Source organism: Sinohyriopsis cumingii, chromosome 6 (assembly GCF_028554795.1).
Source record: "Sinohyriopsis cumingii isolate HCF-2022 chromosome 6, ASM2855479v2, whole genome shotgun sequence".
NCBI classification, from domain to species: domain Eukaryota; kingdom Metazoa; phylum Mollusca; class Bivalvia; order Unionida; family Unionidae; genus Sinohyriopsis; species Sinohyriopsis cumingii.
The window spans coordinates 28,190,733-28,208,922 of record NC_142966.1 but is presented as its reverse complement, the minus strand read 5'-3'; the positions used below and the strand labels follow the sequence as shown (position 1 = coordinate 28,208,922).

Here is an 18,190-nt window from a genome sequence, read left to right as displayed (position 1 = left end):
ATTAAACTGTGGTTCACGCGCAAAGGGCATCATCGTAATGCCAGTGTCGTTTACATCACTCAAAATTTGTTTCAAGAAAGTAAAGCCCATCGCACCATCAGTCTCAATGCGCATTACGTGGTCTTGTTTAAAAGCCCCCGAGATAAATCGCAAGTGCAAGTCTTAGCTAAACAGTTAGGAACGCCTTGGCTCACTCAGGCGTACGACGATACCACTCAAACTCCACACGCCTATTTAATTGTCGATTTGAAACCTACGACCCCCGATGATTTGCGATTTCGTACCCACTTGTTTCACCACTGGTGCCAAGACGGAGGGCTGTCCTGTACACGTCTCCTTCCTCGACTTAACTTCATTCCACAAAAAAATCTATAAAAACTTCAGACCCTTTTCATCTGTCTCACACACATTTTGAACATGACGTCCCTTCAGTCGCATCTTCCCGTCAAATTGATTCGTGCCTTGTATGGCATCAGTCGAGAAAAAAAATCCACAAACACGAGCTCCTGTCTTAGAAGCTAGTCTCAAAGAAGTCTTACGATGGCACGTCAATTACTCCAAGGGATCATTCAGATTCCTCATCAAAAAACGCTTTATTGATCGAAACAATGTCGCTTTGACCCAACTGGCCGATCCCCGCATCGACACTCAAACCAAAAAACAAATCATTTTGAAACCTGGAGGGAGGGGTCATCATTCGCTCTCTCTTAAGATGGGATCCTAATGCCCCCAAAGTTCTCCCCAAGAAAAAAGTCAAACGAAGCTCCAAGAGGAAAAAAAGACAACGTCCCCAAGGAGACCCGTGTCTGCAAGAACTTCTCCAGTGGCGGGACCCTCCTCTTACCAGACACCACCCCGGAAAAAGAAAAGAAGCCCCCAGAAAAAGAAACAGAGAAAAAGTCCCCAGAAAAAGAAAAGTCCACAGAAGAAAACTAGTCGCAAGAGAGGCACTTCGGCCAGCACGCAAACTTACACTCGCAAACCACTACCTGTCACGGCGTTGACTGCGTCTCCGGCAGCCTCACGTTCTTCCACTTCTCCGTTGATGACACCAAGAACTGAAGAGTACTTGGAGACGTTGATCACACCAAGAACTTCTCCGTTGATGACACCAAGAACTTCCCCAGTGGCAGGACCCTCCAATTTAGTGGCAGTGGCTGCTGCTCACAAAGTACCTTCTCACAAAATCAAAGTCCAAGAAAGATCGGGCATGTTACAAAGTTTACTGGATTTGTCCAAGCAAGAACTGGCTCGATTTAGTCCGTTACGTACCCCTGCACGACGTGTCATGCCTGTCCTCAAGTTGATTCGACGTAAAGACAATCAGTGGCGACGCGTTCCAGTATAAAAAAGGTGTGTGACCAAGTAGGGTATCAGTGTTTTGGTGCTCCTGAAGATGTCACCCTCCAGAAAACATCCCTCTTCTAAACAACCCCAAGGAAAGAAAAGGAAAGGACTGCCACCACGTTTAGTTAAACATGGGGACATGTTATCTATCCTGTCCAAAGCTTCTCCACCCCTACGAAAAAAACTCATTCAATCAGCTTCCAAAGAGGTCATCGATACCGTGTGCGAATGTTGTTTGAACGTCTTGAAAGGTACGATCCCTTTGTCCAAACACCAGAAACAATGCTTAGGCAAACATCATCACATTCTTCGCCAAATGGTTCAAAAGAAAATTCCCCTTCGTCAAATGAAGAAGATCTTGGTCCAACGTGGAGGCATTTTACTCCTCTTGTTAGGCCCATTGCTGAAAGGAGTCTTGGGAACCATGTTGGGAGGACTGGTGGGACCAAGATAGAAAGGCCCTCTGAAGTCCCAAGATCTCAGAATCGACCCTTGACAACCCCATGGAAGGACGAAAACTAGCTTTAGTGCCTTACAAACGATGGATGGAATACCATCGTTGGCAAGAACAACGCGGGGTGCATTTACCTCCCAATCCCCATTTGAGCGAGATGTCCCAGTTACAACACGAATTGCAGTCCTTGATGGATCGCCAAGATTTGTCCGAAACAGAAAAATCGCAAAAGTACGGTCAACTCTTGCAACGACTGCAACTCTTTCACCAGAAAGCTTTAGACGAAACAGCTCTACCCACTCTGAAAGATTTTAAGACCTTCATGAAAAGTCCTGCACCATCACCAGTACCACCACTACCAGTGACCAAGACAGAAAAAGGAGGAGAATAAGAAGAAGGGTTTCAAACTCCACCAGAAAAAGTACGCAAGTTAACAACACCACCAACCTCCAGAATTGGATGGATTAAAAAGATGATGACCACCCCTTCTTCATCACAAGAGAAAAAGAAAGTGAAGACAGAAGTGAAGACAGAAGTGAAACAAGAACCGATATCCCCTGTTCCGACATCCTCCTCTGCGACACCTATTGCTGGTCGCACACGCAAAGCATTACAATCCAAGAAAGTACCACAAAAGAAAAAGAGCAGCATCTTCCAAGAGTGGGTGCCTTATTAACACACAAACCAACAAATGGAAAAAGTCTTAGCCAGCATTTACTACGATCCGTCCCATCCTGCAGGTTACGCAGGAGTTCAAAAATTGTATCGTGCTGCCAAAACTCGACTGAAAAGTCTCCGTTTACCTCAAGTGCAACGATGGTTACAAGAACAAGCTACCTACACTTTACACAAACCCATTCGACGCAAGTTTTCCAGAAGTCGCACCCAAGTGGAAGGCATCGATCATCAATGGCAAGCCGATTTAGCCGATGTCTCTCATTTGGCCAGCTACAATCGTGGCTACAAATATTTGTTTTGTGTCATCGACGTCTTTTCCAAATTTGCCTGGGTCGTACCCTTGACTTCCAAATCGAGCAGCGGGTTAGTGCGAGCCCTGCAACGAGTGTTGAAGCAAAGCGGTCGTCACCCTCTTCGATGGCAAACGGACAAAGGCACCGAATTTCTGAACCAAGCTTTTCAAAAAGAATTAAAGAAACGTGACATTCATTTTTTTTACCACCGAGAATCCCGAAACCAAAGCCAGCATTGTTGAACGTTTTCAACGCACTTTGAAAGAACGCATGTGGAAATATTTTACGCATCACCACACTCCGAAGTACATCGACATCTTACCGCACCTGGTGCAAGCGTACAACCGATCTAACCATCGAAGCATCGGACGTGCCCCGCAAGAGATGACTCCCGAAAACGAAGTGTTGGTGTTTGAGCGCCTGTTTGGTACGTCCCCGACGAGGGCTGCCCCCAATAAAAGTGGAGTGTTGACCGTAGGAGATTGGGTGCGCATTGGCAAAACCAAACGCACTTTCGACAAAGGTTACTTACCTAACTGGACGACCGAATTGTTTCGTGTCACTGAACGAGTGCATGGCCGTCATCCTGCCGTCTATAAATTGGAAGACATGAACGGGGAAGTGCTCAAAGGAACGTTTTATTTACCCGAGTTAGAACGTGTCACCAAAAAAGAAGACGACGTGTACGACATCGAAAGCATTCTCGAACGCAGAACCCTTAAAGTGGGCAAACGACATGTCAAAGAAGTCAAAGTACGTTGGAAAGGATATCCACCCAGTTTTGATTCTTGGATCGACGCTTCGCAAGTCATCGACTATAAAAAGAAGTGACCATCATGCCCTTTCACACAGACGCAGCTACTACTGCTACCACTCCTTCACCCAGTTCTTCTCTGCAAGATTTGCAAAAACAACCCTTGTGGGTGTGGTGTGGAGAACGTGTGCCTAAAACACAAATCGTCTTTTTCTGCCAAATCTTCGTGGTGTATTGTGTCATCGGGGCAGCCATCGCCAATTTAAGTTTGTAACAAGGAGACAAACAATTGTGGACCATTTTATTGAGCAGTTGCATCGGTTACCTGCTTCCCAATCCCTCCCTGAAATTCTCTTCCAACGGGAACCACGGGAACCTTGTGTCCAGTGCCAGTGTCAGTCATTAACTCCAATAATAACCACAATCAGAACCCTGTTTTGGGCGGAGACACGCCTTTGACGTCCAGTAACCCCTCGGACAGCCACATAACTCTGGAATTATGAGTCACCAAAACCAATTTTAGTTAACCTTACCCAGTGACAGTTCCATGGAGGTGTTTCCCAAGAACACGTTGTGCTGTTACACGGCCAAATTACCTCAGACCATCCCATTAGACCACGAAGCCCATTGGGAAGTGGCTTTAGTAGAAATCATTCACCAGGCTCAAGTCCTCAGTGTCCTTCCCAATCAAAATTTTTTTGATGTGGAAGTTCATGACGAACAATTGCAACAGTACTTGGATACCTATGGCAAATATGACAAGAAAACCCCTGGCACAAAAGATCAAAAGTACACCACCTATCACTTGTTCGTTCCCCCAGGCTATTATTTTAGTGGTCAGCATTTGGTGAGCACCATAACCTCCAGGTTAATGTCGTGTTTCTGAAAGCTTTGGAAAGTGTCAAAAAAAGTGCCACCATGGAATACCACAAAGCAGCTCGTCGCTTCTTGATGACATTTGACGGGGGCAAAATCGTGTCCATTTTATTTTGTCCTGAATTGTTTGACATGTTGGGCGGAGACATGGACATGAGAAAGGCCATGCTCAAGAGAAACGAATTATCAATCATTTACGACAACGAGTCTTTTAGCAAGTTATTTCGTGCCCCGGTAGAACTGAACCATGGACTGAATTTGATGTTTGTGTACTCCGATGTGGTGGAGTATAACGTGGTGGGACACACCTCTGTGCCGTTACTGCGTGTCATTCCTTTCAAAGTGGATTCTGCCACGGTCACTGACGAGGAAGGTGGAAACACTTACCATGTTCACCGCGAATTTGTACATCCTCACTATTTGCCTGTCAGCAAGTCGTATTTGGACACGGTCAACATTGCTATAAAAGGAGATCTGGGACAAAATATTCCATTCACCAAAGGAAAAGTCACGGTGAAACTCCATTTTCGAAAACGGTTCTCTCACGATTCGTAAGTCATGTATTCAGTGCACCGAGGGGTTGCTCGACAGCGAGGACACGGTTTAGGAGACATGTTAAAATCGGCCTTTCGTTCGGTGGCCCCGGTGTTGAAACCGATGGTGACACGCGGATTGCACGCCTTGAAAGATGCGGCACTGACACAAGGCAAAGAATTTCTCCAAAATGTCATCATCGACAAACAAAATCCTAAAGAAGCCTTCATGAGGGGAGGCAAAAATGTCTTGCTGCAAACGGGCAAAGACCTTTTGGGTGGACGAGACACACCTATAAATGTTCTGCACGCTACCGAGTCAAGCATTCAGCAAGGACAAGGCAGAAAGAGACGACGAAGAAAACACCCTTTCACCAGACTTCACACGTCTAAAGCTAGAAAGGCAAAGAAAAGAAGAACCGTTCGAGACTTAGACGTTTTCGATTATTGAGAAAGAGAAAAAAATGATGCACCGAGAATCTTGCGCCTGTTCCAAGTCGGAACTGGATCTGTTTGCCATGCCCCCCACCATGATGACCATGCAAGAATCCCAGTGGGTGGAATTTCATCCCGTCTCCTCTTTGACGGATTCCGCTCCCATCGAGTTTGAAATCAAAGGACAACCCGAAGATTACATCGATCTGAATAGCAGTTACCTGTACTTGAAAGTCAAAGTGATCAAAACGGACAACACCAATCCAGGAGGCGATGCTAGGGTAGCTCCTGTCAACAATTTCATGCATTCCTTGTTCAGCGAAGTGGACTTGTACTTGAATAACAAACTGGTCAGCAGCAGCATGGATACTTACCCATATCGTGCCTACCTGGAAAATCTCTTGACGTACGGAAAAGAAGACAAGAATACTCATCTGGATGCTTGCGTGGTATGGAAACCTGAAACGGCAGGTGTAGGCACGTTTAAAGACACAGTCCTAACAGAAGATGAAAATCCTCACAATGTGGGGTTTAACGACCGTCGTAAGAAAATTCTGCAAGGGCGAAGTTTAGAAATGATGGATCGTTTGCATTTGGACATGTGGTTACAAGAAAAGTATTTGCTGAACGGGGTGGATATCCGTCTGAGACTGAATCGTAGCAGTGCCGCTTTCCATTTGATGGCCCATGCCAATGAATACAAAACTATCATTCAAGAAACCCGACTTTACGTGCGTCGTGTGGAAGTGTTACCTAAAGTGGGAAACGACGTCAGTCAGACGTTGAGTAGAATGACCGCCAAGTATCTGATACGACGCGTAGAAGTGAAAACGTTCACCATTCCCGCTGGACAACGATCTGTGATCGAAGATCATCTGTTCCAAGGACAGTTACCCAAGCGTTTGATTGTTGGTATCGTCAGGAATTCAGCCTTCAACGGAACCCACGATCAAAATCCTTTTGAGTTTCAACATTACAATGTGTCCAAGATCGAAGTCAGTCGCGACGGCAAGACCTTGTGCATCTGACCCTTTGAGCCCAACTTTGGTGTCGCGAAGAATTATTTGAGATCGTACTTGTCCCTGTACGAAGCCACCGGACAGTTAGGAACCAACACCAGTCACGGTATTTCGTACGACGATTATGCAGGAGGCTACGCTTTGTGGGGTTTTGATTTCACTCCAGACCAAGGCAGCGACGAGGGACATTTCCACCCCATAAAATCGGATCAGATTCGTGTGGAACTTCAGTTTGCAAATCCACCTCCAGATCACACAGTGAACGTCCTCCTGTATGCAGAATTTGACAATACCATAGAAATCAACAGTTTGAGAGAAGTCATTCTAGACTATTAGAAGCCATGGAAGACTGTTATCCCTCTTTACCTAGTGGAGAAACTTTGAAGATGGAATGTGAGGAAACCGGGGAAGAAGAATCTCAAGACAAAGACGAAGAAGTTCTCATGAGGAAGTCAAGATGGCCAGAACAAGAAGCCCATTTAGTCTCCTGTTTTGCCAAACACTTGGTCGAAAAAATGACGGAATTGATCAAGAAAGATTGCTATGGATGTCAAAATGATCATCCCAGTCAAATTCAACACGATAAATGCCTAATGCTGAGTCAAGAAGAAAAATTGAACGAGTATCTGGACGAAGCTTGGAGTCTCATCTCGGACGAAGTCGTGTTGCATCAGTGTATAAAGACTTGCGTGAACATTCTTGTACACCATTAACCACTCAAGAGATCCATCGTATCGAAGCTCTCCTGAATCAGAGTGGGGAGATGAAGCGAAGAAACGGTTATTTGTCAGACATTTTCAAGCAAAAAGTGAGGATCGAATCGATGACTTATTATTACCTGTGAAAAAGAAGAAAAACAAAACCACACAGAACATGGATACCTGGGAATTTTATTACCTTTTGAACCACAGTTCTTACACGGCTTCTTGGAATCATGTCATATGTGCTAAAGATGAACTCCCTCATCGCAAACCTCAAGACCATCTAGCTTATGTCATCAACACGGACGACAGTCATCTCCCAGGAACCCACTGGGTAGCCGTCTACTTTCCTCAAGAAGGATGTGTGGAATATTTTGATTCGTATGGATTGCCCCCTTTGGAAGACGATATCATTGACTTTATGACAAGAAATGCTCAGACCACCCGATTCAATAATGTGAAATTACAAGGCACAGATTCCTTGGTGTGTGGACAGTACTGTGTGTATTTTCTGCATCATCGCAGTCTGGGTTATTCCTTAGAACAATTAGTGACTCATTTTGATCTTCGTTCTTCTTCTAGAAACGATGTGAAAGTAGATCGATGGTTTTGTGACCATTATGCTTATCTTTTGTCTCAAGCTAGGAAACGTAGTGTCCATCAATGGCCTAATGACTTCCAACAGTGGAATCACAATTTCATTCACAACGTTGTCAGCCCTGTCCAAAATAATGTGTGAGTTGGAAAAAAATGTTTGTCATTTGAAACAAAATGTTTGATGTTATATTGTTGGATTATTGTTAAAATGTTAGAGTTGTTTGTTAGTGTTAAGTGATTTTGAATAAAAAATGTTGTGTTGTGAAAAAAATGCCTTTGTGGTTTGTTTGACTATAGAAATCTTGATTTCATGCTCTTTGACTTCTTACTATCCCTCTCATGACACTCATTGAATGTTCCGGTTCGAAAACCGTGGAGGGATGTTTTCCTTCACGTCCGCGCTTTGACTTTAAAGCCGGGGTAGCCTCCAGTCTAACCATCCATTGTCGACTCATCCTCCTATGAAGATGTGCTCCAAACTAGCTAAGCTAAACGATGCCTACGTGAATTTGCACAGGGTCAGACACAGTCTGATACCGAAGCCAGAAGAGACAGAGAATGTGAGAATGCTAAAAGTCACTGAAGACCTGATAGAAGAGCTCTTCAAAAAAGAAGTGAACAGGGAGAAAGAAGAATGGACAGAGAAGTACAGACTTCAGAAACAGCAGAGAGAGCAGCAACAGCAGCAACAGCATCAGCAACCTGAACCTGACAGAGGCTTTGTCGATTGTCGTATCGACACCAAAGAGTTCTTCTTCTCTTTCCGAAGAAGCAGACCTATCGTCAGAAAGTCTATCGTCAGAGGACATCGCATTCTTAGAAACTATAAGATTGCCATAGCAAACAAAAAAAAAACCCAGCCCTTTTCAGGGCTACCCAATACTCTAGAAAAGAAATAGTAATCCATTTGCCAATGTGTGTAGGTAGAGTAGTGTGAATATAAACACTGACTCTTTTGTGGTGTGAGTGTATGTGTTTGTATATATGATTGTGTGTTTGTATGTGCTCACGTACGTTTGTGCAGATAGTAGATTATGATGATTTTATTTTTTGCTGTTTGACGTGTGGGGAGAGTAGATTTGGGGTTTGATTGGATTGCTTTGCGTATGTGGATAGTATATTATTTGTTTAATAAAATTTTTTAGAATGGTGATGGGTAGTATAAAAAGTGAGTGAGTGCTTCTTTTAGGTCCGCGCGTTTGTTTGGTTATGATCTAGGTAAGATCAATTTTGTTTTCGGGGGATGTTTTCCATCACGTCCGCGCTTTCAGTATAAATTAAAAATCGTTCGGCAATCTAGCTACCCTTGTTGATTGATCAACACCACCAGAATGAACACCAGACTAGCTAAACTGCTTGAACTTCATGTACACCTGGAATATGCCAGGCGTATAGTGAATGAGCTGGCTGCAGAGGACATCGTAGAAGAGGGAAATATGAAAGAGGAGGAGAGAAGAAACAAAAAAGAGGAGGAGAGAAGAAACAAAGAAGAGGAAGAAAAGGAGAGAGGAAATTTCAGAATCCCAGAGACAGAAGATTGGGGTTCTGAAGCCACTTATCCCGCCTCTGGTCTCCCGCAAAAAAGAGTGAAAAGAGACTGGGGAAGAAGATGTGTGTGTGGTACTAGGCCTGGAAGGTGCCATCATTAACCAGGTGTCACTGGAGTTCAAAAACAAACAGCCCTTTTCAGGGCTACCCAAACCTTTAGAAAAGAAATAGTAATCGATTTGCCAATGTGTGTGTTTGTAGAGTAGTGTGAATATAAACATCGACTCTTTTTTTTAAATTGTGTGTGTGTGTGTGTGTGTGTGTTTGTAAGCGCTCACGTACGTTTGTGTGGATAGTAGATTATTGAGTTATGAAGAGCTAAAGTTGGTTTGTGTGGATAGTAGATTAGGGTTTCATTTTAATGCTTTGCGTGTGTGGATAGCAGATTTGGGGTTTGTTTATTGCTGCTTCATGTATGTGGATAGTAGATCATATGAAATGAGAAAAGTAGGGGATGTTTTCCTTCAAGGCCGCGCGTTTTAGGTAATGATCTAGATAATATTAATTTTTGTGTCTTTGGGGGGATGTTTTCCTTCACGTCCGTACTTTAACTATAAGAACCCACAAGATTCGTCGTTCGCACCATTCTACGGAAGAACCCAAGAAAATGAGTATTGAACTATTTAATGAGGTAAAGGATAGTTGGTACTGGATGACAGATGCAGCCTATGTGGTGGAAAGGCTAGAGAAGGAGTGGATGCATGAAGTTACTAAGGACTTTGTCAAAAGTCAAGTGACGAGTCTAAAACATGCCAGGAATCTGATTGGGGACATGATTGAAGAGGAGGTTAAAAAGTTAAGAGGCTTCATACAACTTGACTATGTGAAAGTAGGTAAACTGAAAGAGGCCCTTGATTATGCTATTGAAGTGAGGTGTTTTTTAACAGATATTTTGGAGTGGACTGAGTGGTCCTATTCCTATGTGAAATGGGGTTTAAACCAAATGATGAAAGCAGAGGAGATGATGAGGAAAGTGATGAGAGAACAAGTCGAGATAATAAAAGACATTTGGACTGTAGAAAGAAAAGAAAAAGAAAACAAAAAGAAAAAGGAAGAGTTTGAGCGGCTTAACAACAATTGGATGAAAATCCAAAACAAGTTCCGAGCCATGGGTCACCCGGACTGGATACCGGAAAATGAAAAGAGAAAGAAGAAGGGAATTTTGGCAAAGATAAGGGGATGGATAAAGAAGTTAAGGAGTTAGAAGAAGAAGAAAACCAAAGGCCCTTTTCAGGGCCACCCACATTTCTCGAAAAGAGATCGACTTTCAATTGCCTACCCCATTTTTTTTTTTTTTTATTTTTGAAAAAAAAAACAAAAAAAAAATAGAGACCCATCAGGTCGGGACCGTATTAAAATAGGGTCCCGACCCTGTTCCATTTCCCCTAGTCCCTAGATAGGCCCAAACTCTATTCCCATGTTAAATTCCCATTGTCGCTACTGTGACCCAGGGGTTTTCGTAATGTTAAATTTCCTATTGTCGCCAAAGTGGCCCAGGGGTGTTTTTAATGCTAATTCCCATTGTCGCTAAAGTGGCCCCATTCACTACTAACCTTTATGATTAGCTGTGTGCTCAGACTATGTGCAATTTCCATAAGATTCAATATCCACAATACATGAACGTGAAACAGAGGTATGCCAACATTTTACCCATTGTGCATCTTTTGCTTGTCAAGTATCGTGAAAGAGAGAAATGATTTAAGTGGTCACATTGATAATGAGCAATCAGATTCTTATTGGCCTGATTAATGTTATTCGTTGAGGAACAGCACTCGACCAAAACCATTCATTTTCGTATTCTGTTCAGATATAGTAAGTGAATTACTTTAGACTGAGGGCTTGTGTACATGATGTGCAACGCAAGAAGTGAGCCTCTTAATGGTACTCTTTGAAGCTTGATCAACGCCTTCAAAGTAACACCAAGAGGAAGTGAAAAAGTTATATGGCTTTTTTGTCAATTACTACCAGGATATTGCAATAATAATAATAATAATAATAATAATTACATTATTATTATTATTATTATTATTATTATTATTATTATTATTATTATTGTTGTTGTTGTTATTATTATTATTATTAGTAGTAGTAGTAGTAGTAGTAGTAGTATTCTTATTATTATTGTTATTATTAAATCGTTAGGGCAAAATCAATAAACCACCCTGTAACACACAGAATACTTCATGTTAGTATTCTCGGAAACTGACAAAAAGAATGTGAGCAGGCGTGGTTCTGCATGCAAAGAAATATTTTTAATTATAATGATTTTTAATTTTCAGATTCCTTATTGGACAAAAACGAAGGGAAAAATTCAACGAACATAGTGGCTTGTGTGGCTGGTGTTATCGGATCACTGGGTGTGGTAATACTTCTGATAGGTATTGCTTTTGCATACATCAAGTCTACTAAAGCCAAAAGAAGTCGCATTCTTGATCTCCATGGCAACCACCGAAGGGGACATTCAACTAGAACGAATACCACAGATGTGCAAATGTTAAACCATTACCCTATTTACTGTCCGCCTCCACCCCCATGCTACGGAAATTTTTATGAGTCCCCTTCATCCCCTCCCCCAGCATACTCTGAAGATGACCCGCACCCCGAGAGAAGTAACGGCATTAACAGTGATGATATAAGTGCTAATGGTGGCATTTTTTCTGTATCTAATATCATGCAAACCGCAAATCATCATAGCAGACCGCCTTCTTGCACTTCATCTACATTTTCGAGGAACCCACGTGAACTTCTAAATTCTAGCAATGAACACAACTTTCGGCACACCTTGACTATATCACCGGCCCTTTGTGGCATTTTAAATCCCAGATTCCAAGAAGGGACCAGCTCAGGAGCCAGAAGGCCTGCTTCGACCACATCTCATACGATTCAGTGCACAACTATACCCAATCAAGTGGAGTTTGCACAATAAGCGACTGAGCATAGGATGGATCAGACTAGTTCCCACCAGTAAACAATGAGTCAAATTAGGGGACATAATTCAGTAAGAGGAAGGCACTTTTACGGGACTTTAGACATATCTTGTTACTTAAAGTTAATCGAACATTGGCATCTGTTTCACAAAGATTCATTTCACGATGCACATACCTATAACTAAAATAGACATGATGAATATGACACTATTGTGATACTAAAGGGAGCCCAAAACAAATGTATAATTCCTAATAAAATGTAACAAACTTTTAGAAAAGGTGTATATGGTACAATTATGATCAAGTCGAACTGAGCTTTTGAAAAAGATAAATCCATAGCAGAATTATTTGTAAGGTATGAAAGTAACATTAGCAGGAACGCAAACAATTTAAGAGAAAAACAAGTCAAGGAGGAAAGTAATGTACATCACTACCAAAAACTACGAAACATAAAAAGAACGATAAGCAGAAAGTATTTATCAGAATAAAAACTATCTATCGAATTTATAACGGGCATTTCGTCTCTCCTGAGTATACATTAATTTATCCGTTGATTTGTTTGATACATCTGTGATATGCAACATTACACACATACACATTGTTGTGTGCTCTTGACAATACCTTATCAGTAAAAAATGTACTATGACCATTTGCGCATATTTCTTCATTTTCTTTTCTACATTATCTTCTTACTTAGTCTATTCCATTATGCTGTCATCATTACCTCTATTTAATAGGCGGCCAATAATATGTATGTTGATTACACTGTCATTTATACGTCTAATTTACAGGCTGTCATTAATATGACTACTGAATGGGCTGTCACTGATGCGTCTATTGAGTAAACTGACATTAATACGTCTATTGAATTGGCTGCCATTAAGACATATTACAAATGTGAAACAAATGTGTTTGTGCTGAATCACCGACTATTAAAGAAAGTTTAATTCCTGAAACTAAATTGGTATTCGTAAGGCAAAGGATTGTGTCTATGGGTAACTTGTTTTGGAATTTCGAACATGCACAAAATATATGTTATCATATGCTTTCGTTTGTTCCTGCGTGTGCTCACGCTAACAAATCCAGTTTATTTCGGAACATTTATGGCAGATCAAAGAGAGTTATCTTCCGCGGTCTTCGCTCTTGTATACTCAGAGGTAAAATTAGTTCTCAATCCGAAAACGAGGTTAATAGGGCGAGAAGAACAATTGAGCATTGTTGGCGTGTAAAGAATATAGTTCTCGTGCCTCGACCAATGACACCCCCAGCCGTAGTTTAGCAATCTGTTTGATATTCTAGTCCAAATGCCACCACACCCCAGCTTCTGGGTTGTTAATAAGTGCGTTCGTCATAACATGCGTGCTCATCCCTAAGCCTACAGCTTGACACATGAACCCTCGGCATGTTCCGAAATCTCTTCTACTTCTTTATTTATTTCCTTAGAATACAAAGTGAAAATGTAAAATTAGCTTACGGTATCGCAATTAAATCCCAAATAAACCCAAAATTACTAAAACAAGTCCCAATTAAAAGAGTTCTCAATAAACTTTAATGGTATTCCAAAATTCCAACGCTGAAGGTGTTGATGTACCTGTGATGGTCTGTGTCATCACGATGTATCAACAGTCTTTTGTTGCATCACAATAAAATAACCCTACAGTACATCCTTCTTTGAATTTCACTCCAAGTCTCTCTGTCCAAGGATATTATAATCGAGCACTTTGCATTTCCAGCAAAGAATAGTTTGAATAATTATAAATAAAAAATACTGTCCACCATAATGACTTCTGCCCAAATGTTAACGCTGGAATAAATTATTTGTCTGCTGTACAAGATGCTCCTCTATCTGGCCTAGGCCAAAAACTAGCATTTTCAATAACCAAAAAAAATATTACCTAATAGAAACTTTCATTCTAGAAGAATCCAAATGTTTACAGGATACAATATTATACGACCGTTCAGTTGGTCTAGTGGTTAGAGGTTATAGGTTCGAAATCCGGCCGAGTCATACCAAAGACTTCTAAAAATGGTACTAACAGCTACTTTGCTTGGCGCTCAGCATTAAGAGTTAGTGTTAGGATTAGTCGGCCTGGTGTCAGGATAATGTGACTGGGTGGGACATCATGTTACATGTCTGTGGCATGATGCCCCAGTGCTAAACATCACTTTAAACTGCCACACTGCAGACATCGTAGAGATATTACTCGAACATTGTTAAAGCTACGTTAAAAATCTAAATCACACACACATACAGTTTTATACTAAAAGTATAATATATAATATATGTTAACACTATGTCCTTGACGCAGACCAATATAAACACGTTTACCTCTATTCCAGTGATCCTAATACTAAATCCATATTGACAGGGAAAATAAAAGCTGTGTATTAGTAGCCCACGGGGTTAGACAAAATCAATGAGTTTGGTCAGGTAAACAATTAACTTGATCTTGGACAAGGTAAGCTATAAGGTTCAATTTTAAATAACCCACAACATATAATTGAAAACGTACCAAACGATGCAAATTGAAGATAAATATATAGATATTTATATATTTAGTTATTTAAAATTTCGGTTGTATAATTTATCTCATGTCATACCTGTCCATCTGTCCATACACCAAGTAACAAGATTAGAGATAAAAACGCTGATAAAGACCTTTAAATAACATACTAGGTCTTGCGGGTAGCAAGCAAGCAAGCCACAGCAAGTAACATTGGTTGACACTAGGACACGAGAAAGAGCATATCTCTGCAATGACCGTATGCTCACAGGTACAGCAATAAAAAAGTAACAACACTGTAGTGTTTGTGACTTAATGCACTAATGTTATGTATGTTTGATTTAATTTATATTTAATTTAATTGATTGTTTGTTAGTTTTATTTTTAATTCCGTTACATGCTTTTGTAATGTAACTTTTATTTACTGGAATAGATTTAAGTTCTGACTGATTTTGTTTTTCCAAAGTAAATAATTAATAATAGAAACTTTGTATATAATGCTGACCCAGTTCCTGACCTTGATTCAGAACCAGTAAGAGTTGTAGTAAATAACTTTTTTAATTTTTTCTCAGAGTAAGATTCATAAACTAGTATTGAGGCCATACTTGGAGTACGTGACAAATAACACGTGTTTATTGTTACAAACGTTTGGTTTTAGAAGGATTAATTCTTGACCTGCATCTAGAAATCTGTTTTGCGTTGTTGTTAGATTTATTGCTAATGTTTTGAGAAAGAACTGTCATTCTTGCCTCAATACTGGAGAAGTTAAAGTGTTTAATGTTGTGACAATTTTTTGGCTAATTATTTTATTTTCTTCAAATTATTTTAAAGAAAAGTGGTTCTTTCTCTGGAAATACTAGTGTTCTAAATTAATTCTTGGACAAGGATATTTATCAAAATTTGTACATAATTCAAAAACTGGAATAACATTTTCAGAGATTCAGCAAGAGACTGGTAACACTGTAACACTTCACAGGCTACAACAGAAGTTAGGTTCTTCCATTTTAGATTTAATCGGGACTCTAACTCAGATATTTTTTTAGACTTTATAATAATAGGATTTCGAGTTTTTATTTCTTGGATTAATTTTGGACTTGATTAGTAAAACCGTAAGTTCTTTATCTCACTTTTACCTTGTTTTTCTAGGAAAATAAAAAACATCATAAAATTTTACAAACCTTGTTGTCTTCACTTTTTTCTTGTTACTTTTGTAAGAGCCTAAACACCTAACACTACAATGGACGTTTATTTAGGGGATGAAGACCTGAAAACGGTTTCTGGTTGTTATGCCTAACACCGTCTTAAATGAAAGCAGCAATTTGGTTTACTTTCAAAGCATATATATATATATATATATATATATATATATATATATATATATTCCTTCATCGTCTCCTCTTTTATATGTACACGGGTTTGGTAACTGTACACTCTAAATCCATACAAACACAAACAAAAACACCTGAATGTTACTGGATGTATTGCGGTTATTTATAAGCTATATACTTTGAAGATCGCTATTATATGTTATCTAATATGTAGGTAATGCACATAATGAGGTTTTATTGTTTACGCTAAATTATTATCGGATGTACCATGATGAAGATAAAGAGGGTAGTATGTGTGCTTGTCTTTTTTTAATCTGTACATACGTTAAACAGCTTGATACAAGTAAGTAAAGCGACACAAAAGCTTATGTGGAAAGATCCAGCGTTTTCTCAGCTTCAGCCTTGTAGAATAGTGGATTCCTATATAAATTCAATGCTAGATATGTAAATTAATGCTGACGTAAAGGAATTAATGACTAGAAAAAATTGCAGTTACTGAGCAAAAGTACTCGTACGATGATGCATCAGATCAGATTGGCAGCATGCACGCACGCGTATCAATCTATAGCCATTAGCATAGAGTGTTCTCCAAATGATAATAATCTATTTAGGAAAGTATCTGCGAAATGTACTCAATGTTTTACCGCTATGTTTTAGTTGCTAACCCACCATGGGCAGACGAGATACCCCGCAGTCGCAGCCTGACCATCCGTACTTGCCAACGTCTGTCTCTACTCACTACGCACAAGGTTGACAGAAACAACCACGGAATACATGTATTCGAAACCCCTAGCACTTCCGTCAGTCCCCCTCCCCATCCGATGCAAGGCAGTTCTAAGGTAGATTTCTTCGTCGGGCCCATGCAGGGTCACTCCTGCCACCAAGTCATTCCAGATTCCCTTCACCGCGTCCAACATGCTACTCTTGATGCTTTCGCCGGGCCAAAAACAATTAATGTACCATTTTAATTGACGACTGGCGTCGACTGTAGTTTATCTTGCTGTGCTGTCATTTTTGTGACACACTCTAGCCGTTAGTTACCAAACGTGGCCTCATAAGGTTCTTTACAACTTACAACAACGCTAATTTTTGTGAGTGGGCCGGATAAATACTTTTACACCTACTGTTTGTTGTTTTATTTTTTGTAATTAGAAGGCTTATATATGCTTAGATGGGACAATTAAAAGTGTCAGTTCTAGTTTTAATGTTAAAGAAATCACTACTCGCCATGTCAAAGTGTAAGCATAATAAATATAAACAAATGCAATGAAACTAAGAATGTTAATACTGTGGATAGTGATATTTTCTTGACTGAAGTATAACAGTAACCTCGGTGCTAGCATTGTAGGGAACTCTGCCAAAGGCATCATTTAAAAAAGTCTTCCTTTTACCTCCATTAAGAAACCATAGCAAATCATAATTGGTGGAGCATGCTAAATGCAATAATCATGTATTAACACTCGTCATACCTAAACCATCAAAAGGTCAAATTCATTAAAATATGACACGATACAAACAAAATACTTGTTTATTCTGCACATTCATTATGACAACTGTGAGAAAAATAAGCACTGTTACCCAGTGTTTGTAGAGAAGAGATTTTCCGTTCATTGCAATAAATGTTCACGGATTTATTACAGTGCTAGAAGCTGAGTGCTTCAGCGATACGCCCAGTTTCGGTCCCATATGCATTGGATAGCTAATAGCCACGCGCAACAGCTTTCACTTCAAAGGGATATAATAATAATAATAATAATAATAATAATAATAATAATAATAATAATAATGATTTTGTAAGGATAACGCATATGTACTCCTCAACGATTAAATATGAAAACTATAAACACAACGTATATGTACGAGTAAAACTTTACTTTCTACATTGCCTGATATGCTCACAAGTAATCATAAAATAAACATACATACATACATACATACATACATACATACATACATACAATAGTAGTGAATGGGGATACTAGAGCGTCAATGGGACTTAGCATTAAAAACGCCCCCTGGGAACATATAGCGTCAAGGGAAATTTAACATGGAGAAAAATCGTGGGAACATATAGCGTCAAGGGAAATTAACATGGAGAAAAAATCGTGGGACTGTTGAACGTCAAGGGGAATTGAACATGGGAATAGGGACTGTATAGCGTCAAAGGAATTTAAACAGGATGGGACTGTATAGTGT

At 40.2% G+C, this 18,190-nt stretch overlaps 1 protein-coding gene across 1 annotated transcript in view; it reads left to right on the top strand.

The window, feature by feature from the left end:
- Positions 1-12,808, top strand: part of LOC149796555 (uncharacterized) — a 51,662-nt gene extending 38,854 nt beyond the window's left edge. Inside the window, exon 6 of the mRNA XM_089961254.1 lies at positions 11,515-12,808. Coding sequence (XP_089817380.1) covers positions 11,515-12,161 — 647 coding nt within the window. The 3' untranslated portion in view covers positions 12,162-12,808. The remainder of the gene's footprint in view (positions 1-11,514) is intronic.
- The last annotated feature ends 5,382 nt before the right edge of the window (positions 12,809-18,190 follow it).